The following is an 8,126-nucleotide window of genomic DNA, read 5'->3' as shown; positions in this document are numbered from 1 at the left end:
CCTTTCATACAGAGTTCCTTAAAAAATTCAAAGTGAGGTTATCATACCTCTTTAAATGGTTTCTGGAAAACCAGCTATATTGTTGGCATTTAAACACATACATGAAAGAAAACTGAAATTTCAAAGGCCATAACCTGTATTTGCTATAATAATAAAGTGGAATATGAAAAGGCTAACATTCATAGGTCTGTGTGGAATAAGAACTGAAGAATTTGAAATATTTGGCAGGGAGAAAAATTCCACATGCAAGACAGACATCCAAAATGGCTCAACATAATTTATTTTTTTTATGTTAAAATGTACAGAGTTCTTTTGAAAGTACTTGCTAGAAAGGGGGGAAAAAAGATATTACATCCAAGTAGAGGAAGGGAGGCCAACTGGCCCAGGAGCGCATGACATGGAGAAGTGTGAAGGCATCTAGGCACCCCTTCCCCTTAGCTTACAAGTCACCAGGAACCAAGTACAAAGAGGTTACAAAACAGGAAAAGCAAATATAAACAGACAGGAATAGACTTAGCTTCATTTGTACATGCGGCTTTTAGAGGCATCTGGAGCTCTATTCACACACTCTAGAGATCTCTTTAAAGAGAATTTTTATCTTTCTTAAAATAGTTTTTAATATTCTACAACAAAGATAAAAAATTTTAAGGATGGAATGAAATGAAAAAGCTCTTATTTTAAAAGGCATCAAAGTCACTAACAGTGAGTTTTTAAATTTATTTTTTAGAAGATTACCCAAGTTATCTTGCTAAAAATACATTTTTTTAAAACAGAAGTGAAAAAATGACAGGTACCAATATTATTGTGTTGGATAATTTCTTTTATAATATAGAAAAGAACATTTTTTTCTACAATAGTTCTACAGTCACAAAGAGGCTTGTGGAAAAGGGAGCTGCCCGATTGAATTTTTTTTTTTAAAGAAACAAACAAAACCAAAGACAACCGCAAACCAACAGAAACTGAATTCATGGCCCTCATTTCAACAGCTTCTCCTTCTGTCTTGACCCACCCTCCTCCCAGTAAACCTCCCTCCCGCCCCCCGTCCCCACCCCAACCAGGAAGCAGTGATGCCGCTGCAGATGTTGGGAGAGGGCAGCACAGTGCACGTTCTACACAGATGACTGGGAGCTGCAACAGTATATACAGAGAAACTGGGTCCTATACAGCCTTGCACATGCTCAGAGTGGACAGCGGTTAAGACGTGGAATTCTGCCTTTTTCTATCTAACACACTCAATTGAGAAAGTCAATTAAAATGTATAAAAAAACCAACAAACCTGTGCATTTGAAAAAATTTAATGCCTAATTAGTACTTTAAAAATTTATCTATATAAAATGTACAAATAAAGGAGAGAATTTAATGCTTACAGGTATTTCTTTAAGCAGTACTCTCCCCTTTTGGATATTTGACTGCACATACCAAGTGGTATAATAGTTTCCATCTTCTAATGATGGAATATATATATATATATATTTTTTTTTTACCTATCCCTGGAGTAAGTAATAAAAAGAGAATGGGCGAACTGGCTGCACAAGAGAAGAGAATGAAGTTGGGAGCAACGTTTGCACCTGCTGAATTCCCGCCGTCCAGATCTGCCCTACTATGCTGGTGGTCAGTCTGTCCCTCTTCCTATCAGCCACTTGCAGAGAGGGGCTTGTGCGCTCGGATTCACAGGGGATGAACTCAGTATCTCAAAAGACAAATGAAAACTAGAGGTATGTATCATTAAGTAGCTATAAAACTCACACCATAATCTCCCTTCTGACACAAACTCTGCGTCATCTCTTCCAGCATAAACAGTGTCAAAGGTTTGTCAGGTATTTTTTAAATCACTGAAATGTACAGTCATCCACCAACACTTTATGAAAGAATGTAAGAGGCAAATCACTGGGGACTGCTACTTGAGTTTTGTTAAGAGTCAAAGGCTTGGGAATCAAGACCCTTAGTTAGCATTTCAAAGTACATACTAGGAACAGAGGCCGGGTGGTGCATGTGCGTTATGGCTGATTCACCAGGTGGTAAAAAACAAGAGGTTAATTTCCCCTTCCTGATTGTTAACTGACCGTCTCTATTCCTCCAAAGGCTGGATTAGGATTGCAAAGAGCTTTCCTCTGAGATTCTGCTGTTAATTGAGACTTACAGTATATTTGTGTCTCTGAGTGCTGAGTGGGAATATTTAAAAAAGAGAAAGAAAAAAATTATATTACACTTGATTCAAGAAAAACAAAGATTTCAATTAAGTCCGTTTATAAAGAAACATTCTTAGGGAAAGGTTTCAAGAGGGGTGTGTGTGTGTGTGCGCGTGTAGGGAGTGGAGGGGATTTTAAAAGGAGAAGCACGTTCCTGCCTCACTTTATTAATAATAATAATAATATTAACAATAATAATAAGTTTAAGGAGCTTGGGTTGTTCTCCACGTCCCCATCCGAGTCTCCCCTAAGTGCCTCCTGCTGGAATGAAGTAGGAAATGAAAGGTCGGGTTTGGAGGAAAGGGTCTGGTTAACCCTTGAGATGTATATATAACATTTAAAAATGACAACATTGGGAGCTGCAAACAGTGAGGGGAAACATACATTTTAAAATAATTCACTTTTACACAAATTCTGTCCGTGTGGTATGTAAAGAAAGTAAGGCTCTTTTAATTATGAAAAGATTTTGTGCATGTTTCCCCTATCCCCAAATCCTTTTTAGATGAGTTCTACTGTAAAATGTTCAAGATTGTGAAGAAAACCAAAACCCAGAACAAAATGAACCCAAAAAAAGAGATCAGAGTTTCTAAAAAATAAAATAAACCAAAGAAAAATTCCTCTAAATCTACAGCAATATTTTAACTGGAAAAAAGGTCCATTTTTCTCTGGTTTGTCAGTATAAAAGGTTCCTTTATTTATATATATGTAAGTTTTTAACTGCGAGTTCCTCCTGCTCATCTTCTCATGTAAGGTCCATTGAGCGACTGCTTGGGTACGCCGGCGGCATTCATGTAGCTGTGATGGGAGGGGCCCGTGTACATCATATTCCCGTGAGGGTTTGGCTGCATAGGCTGCTGGGCATAGGCCTGGCCCCCCATCATCCCCATCTGCATCTGCATAGGATACTGTGCTGTCTGGTTCATGTAGGCAGGGTTACTATGGTAACTGCTGTTCATCATGGGCTGTGTCATTCGATAGCTGTTCATGGCATTCAAGGTGTTCATATTCATGGAATTGACATTATAGGCGGGGGTTGGCATTAAATTAACCCCCATGTTCATGCCACGTTGAACAGCCAATGCCCGAGGGCCAGCCTGCATGGCAACCGCGGATGGGCTGCGGCCGTACAGCTGCTGCTGGTGGGCAGCCGCAGAGGGCAGTGGTGCGGATTTGGAGCGGATGGAAATGTGCCCCTTAACTGGCATTTGCCCTTGCAACCTCTGAGTGTGAGGAATGCCAATGTTGGTGGCAGACATGTTGCACTGGAGAAGAGGTGACGTGAGGTTCATGGTAGTGGATGCCAAGTTTGGGGGCGGCGTCATGGTGGCTTGTGCTTGAGGAGCCCCAGCTAATGGATGAGACGGAGCCAGCTGAGCCAGTCCTGTATTGGACAGAGAAACACTGGTTGCATAGGAAGTCACAGCAGGAGAATGGCTATAAGGCATGGCATGAGGGTCCATGATGGTGTTCGTCAGCTGCTGCAGCTTGGCCAGACTGAAGGTAGCTGATGGTTGAGAGTAGCTGCCGGCCCCAAAATCCCCTGGAATCCTCTCATAGATACTTATGTTCCCAGTGCTTCCAGATTCCGGTATCTCCATGATCATTGGAGCGGGAGTGAAACTGTTATTCATGCTGCACTGTGACAGCGGGGGCTGCTGCTGGGGAGGGGGTGGGGGCTGAGGCTGCGGGGGCTGAGGCTGCTGCTGCTGCTGCTGCTGCTGCTGGGGTGGTGGAGGCTGTGGTGCTGGTTGCTGCTGCTGTTGCTGCTGCTGCTGCTGCTGGGGTGGCGGTGGCGGCGGCGGCTGCTGCTGGTTACTGGGAGGCCTCTCCACCACGCAGCTCTGAGGTGACTTGATATTGCAGTTCGCAGCAGGCTGGACACTGTTCTGCTGCATCATGCTGCAGCTGCTGCCCACGTTTGCCATTGGCTGGGTGACCACACAGCTGCTCTGGGTGAGGCTGCTGGAGGACGACAGTCCACCATAGGAGCAGCTGCTCTGGGAAGAGTTATTCCCACAGATGCTGCCGCCCATCGTGGAATCGTAACTGCTGGGGTTCTCGTAGTTTTCTGTGGTGCTCTCGATGCTGCCCAGATCACTGAAGCCACTGTCCACCACCTGCTGAGAGTGGTCTGAGACGGAAGGCACATCCATCATGGGGCTGGTCTCCATGTTCTGCATAGAGGGTGCGGACAGGGATCCTTGTTCTGGGCTGATCTGGGTGTAACCACTCTCAAGGGCAGGCACATTGGGACTGCTGACCGAACGGACTGACTGGCTGGGATGAGACTGAACAGAGGAGATCGGGCTGTTATGTTCTGAAGCATGACAGTCTTCCACCATGGACATCTGAGGGTCTTCATCAGCCTGGGTGTAGCTCTGCAGGGTCTGACAAGCCGCGAGAGTTTCTTCGCAGTCCTGGTAGGCGCCCTCGTGCTCATTGCTTTCTTCTTGAGTCAAAGATTGCACTGCTTGGACAGTTTCCAGATCCAGTTCACTATGAGGAATCTCTTCTTCCTCTTTTAATTCAATCAAGTCTTCCTTAGTGTGTGACTCTTCTTCATGGTCATCCTCAGACCCTGGCATGTGCTCTGACACTACCGATGTCTCATGGGAAGGCTGCTCCTCTTCAGAATCTGGCTCTGTTTCATCTTTGTCCTTTGTATGCTCCCTGTTCTGCATGTTAGCACCTAAAAAAGACTCCTGGCCACTGGGCTCCTCCTTTACATCTTCCCCAACAGGCTGCTCCTCCAGCTCCTTTGTCTGTGTCGACTCCAGATGGCCGTCGTCTTCATCATCTGCATCATGGTCTTCATTCTGGTTTGTCTCTGCAGTTGCTTCATCTTCTTCCTCTTGCTCCTGTTCTCCCAATTCTTGCTGCTCTTCCTCTGCCTGCCTCTGCTCTCCCGTGAGGCAGGGTTTCTCTTCCTCCTCCTCCACCTCAGGCTCTTTAGTTTCGGTCCCGGGACTATTGCTGCTGTCCACCGGAGAAGCCGCTCTGACTTCGCTGCTGGCTGCATCCTCTTCCTCTCCCTCCTCAACCTCTTCTGCTTCCACGTGCATCTCTTCCTTCCTTCCTTCACATAAGGGCAAGTCTTCCTTCGGTTCAGCAGTTTCTTCACTTTCTTGAATCTCGGGTTTACGCCCAGATTTGGGAGTGGGGACCATGGACCCAACGACACACTCTTGAGTACAAATGGGCATGATTTCCCGGTTCAGCCTAAATCCAGGCTTTCGCCCAGGTCTTTTCTTCCAGTGGGTTGGTTTGCGGCTCTTGCCTTTGGGCCACCCCTTTTTCTTTTTCATAGGTGTGGATGTATCTGGCTCAAGTGGAGAATTCTTCACATCACATTTTCTCAAGAGAGATACGGGCTTTAGGACAGGAGTGTCTACACAGGAAGGATAAAAAATAATAAAGACAGGTTAAAAGATCTTACATTTTCCAGTGCCTTCCTCTGAGCACAGCATGTACCACAGAAATGATTTTATTTATCATCACTTTTATTAACTCCTGATTATCTTCATTTTAAAGGTATGGATAAACCTAATTAATGACATCTTTTAAAGTCATGCAGTGAATTGGCAGAAAGCATCTTGGTCAACATTATGTTACCAGGCACTAGTTAAAACCAGTTCAGGCTCATCATCGCCAGCTGTATGGCTTTGGAAAGTTATCTAAGTTTCAGTCTCATCATCTATAAAATGCAGATAAGCTTTATAAAGATAATAAAATAATAAGTAGTGCTTTTATCAAGTTGTATCTACTGAAAGCTACAAATCAGCTTATTTCCTCTCCCCCCGCCCCGTTTGGGACGTATGTTCTCTGATTTTCTTAGTTTCCTCAAAATCATGACTTCAGCAGTGTCATGAGCCTACTGCTCCAGGCCACAAACGAGCCATCCTGGGTGAACAACTGTTCCATCAATGCTGTGTCTGCATGGGAACAGCTGCAAGGCAGTTAGTCCTAGACAAATAAGAAAAGTTAAAGCACCAATTATGTTTATTAGAAATAAATTTGATATTAGAATTATTTTGTCCCCATTATTTTTTAATTATGGTAAAATATACACAACATAAAACTTACAATTTTAACCATTTTTAAGTGTACCCTGGCATTAAGTACATTTACAATCCCCATTAATTTTTAAAGGATAAGAGCACTAAGGCAAGAATAAGATTTGGGGGGAAGAGAGCTAAAAACGTACAGTTAGCAGTAATAACTTGAAAGTCAAAAAAGAGAAACGGCTGTATCACAGAAAATCTGTCCAAGTCAACAGGCACCTAATGAGGGGATACTATTTTAGTGTGTAATTATCCAAGACAGCATATAGAGTACCAAATTCACAAAATAAAATTTTAATTTCTTAGTTATATATCTCAAAATATAGTATGAATAAAACCTTGGAGAATTATTCACACTAAAGCAAAGAACTCAGTCATCTTATCACTGTATTAAAAGTATGTGTTACATAAAAATATGAGAATGGAGAAAATGCAAGTTATCTACTAGATTTGAAATCAAGTGAATTTATTTTAAAAAGTAGAATAGAAAGCTCAACTAGTTAACACATAAAAGCTAAAGATTTATGTACCAAGGGTGGACAACTAGACTTCCTCAGATTTACATAGCAAAGTAAAAAAAGCTCATTTGGAGTCCATGCAAGACAAACATACTACGAATGCGGGCAGCATGAAAAACCTGCAAACACTTTAGGTTAGGATAAACAAGACTAGTTTTTGATGTGGCTCATCTACGTGAGCCCTAGTTTCTCTATCTTTAAAGAGGAAATGACAACAAGGCTATTTTAAAGTAAATAATTAAAATTTTATCTACACCATAAAATTTAACTTATTTTGAGTTACTGTTACTATTTATTAAAAATCTACTAGTTGGGTAAGACATATTAGATGTGATTCTGGAAGGATTCCTCAACTGATCTGAACCAAGTTCCACTTTATATGAATCTGTTCTTACTGAAGAAGTGCCTTTTAGTATTCCTCATTTAGCAACACTTACTGAGTGCCTATCTTGAGCACTCAACATATGGCAATGAACTAAAGAGGCTATGTCTAGAGAGCGCACATTCTAGTGCACAGTTATTACATCTCCTGACGCTAAGTCCCATTCAGCCATTAACTAAAGATTTTGATAAAGGCTGGGGAAAACCTAGGCAAAAAAGAACAGTTTCGTAACAGTAAGATATTTTCTCCACAGGATATTTTCCCCTGAGTTGAAGGGGAAACATGTGAAAACCGGGGATGGGTATACTTGAACAACTTTTTAGCGATTGCCAAGCCTTCCTTTTTTTGCTTAGTTGGTTGTGTTCATTTTTTAGCCTTTTTGCTGAAGGGTCTGTTGCATTAGTGCTGTACACTTAAAGAGCAGAAAATCACAATAATGTTCTGTACAACATACCATCAGCATCGTCTGATTCTTCATCTTCAGACTTCCTCTTAGAAGAGGATCGACACCTGAGAACATCCTGCGAGGACAAACGATGGAAGTATCCTCTAGGGAAGAGTTCACTTTCATCCTCTTCCTCCTCTTCCTCATCTATCTCAAACGTGGGTTCTAACCTTGGCATTGGCCTCTCAGAGTCAGAGTCTTCAAAAGGTTCATCTAACACCTCTGTAGTCTCAGAAATGGTTTCTGTGACTACACTGCTATTGTGGTGTTTGCGCTTTCGGACTCTCCTTCTTCGGTGAAGAATTGGTTTCTGTTTAATAGAGAAATCAAGTATTTTATTTACAGTAACAAATGCTATCTTTTCTGTTAATAACATGAGAACAGTTTTAAAACCTAATAGAATTAACACATACAAAGTGAGGATGCTGTTTGCCAAAAGACATTTTGATAGGTATTTCAAAATACTATAGTAGGACACTATACATAAAGTATTATGGACACAAAGATGTTGCTCCTCCCCCTATCCCCACG

At 42.2% G+C, this 8,126-nt stretch overlaps 1 protein-coding gene across 2 annotated transcripts in view; it reads right to left on the bottom strand.

Moving 5' to 3' along the window:
• Positions 1-257: 257 nt before the first annotated feature.
• The window catches only part of KAT6A (lysine acetyltransferase 6A), a 112,578-nt gene continuing 104,709 nt past the window's right edge, over positions 258-8,126 (bottom strand). For both annotated transcript variants that reach the window (XM_045535732.1, XM_045535733.1), the window contains exons 16-17: positions 7,605-7,905; positions 258-5,577 (exon numbers count right to left, since the gene is read on the bottom strand). In XM_045535732.1, coding sequence (XP_045391688.1) covers positions 2,924-5,577; positions 7,605-7,905 — 2,955 coding nt within the window. In that variant the 3' untranslated portion in view covers positions 258-2,923. The remainder of the gene's footprint in view (positions 5,578-7,604; positions 7,906-8,126) is intronic.

This window comes from Lemur catta, chromosome 22, assembly GCF_020740605.2.
Source record: "Lemur catta isolate mLemCat1 chromosome 22, mLemCat1.pri, whole genome shotgun sequence".
NCBI lineage: Eukaryota > Metazoa > Chordata > Mammalia > Primates > Lemuridae > Lemur > Lemur catta.
This window is presented reverse-complemented; position numbering and strand designations above follow the sequence as displayed.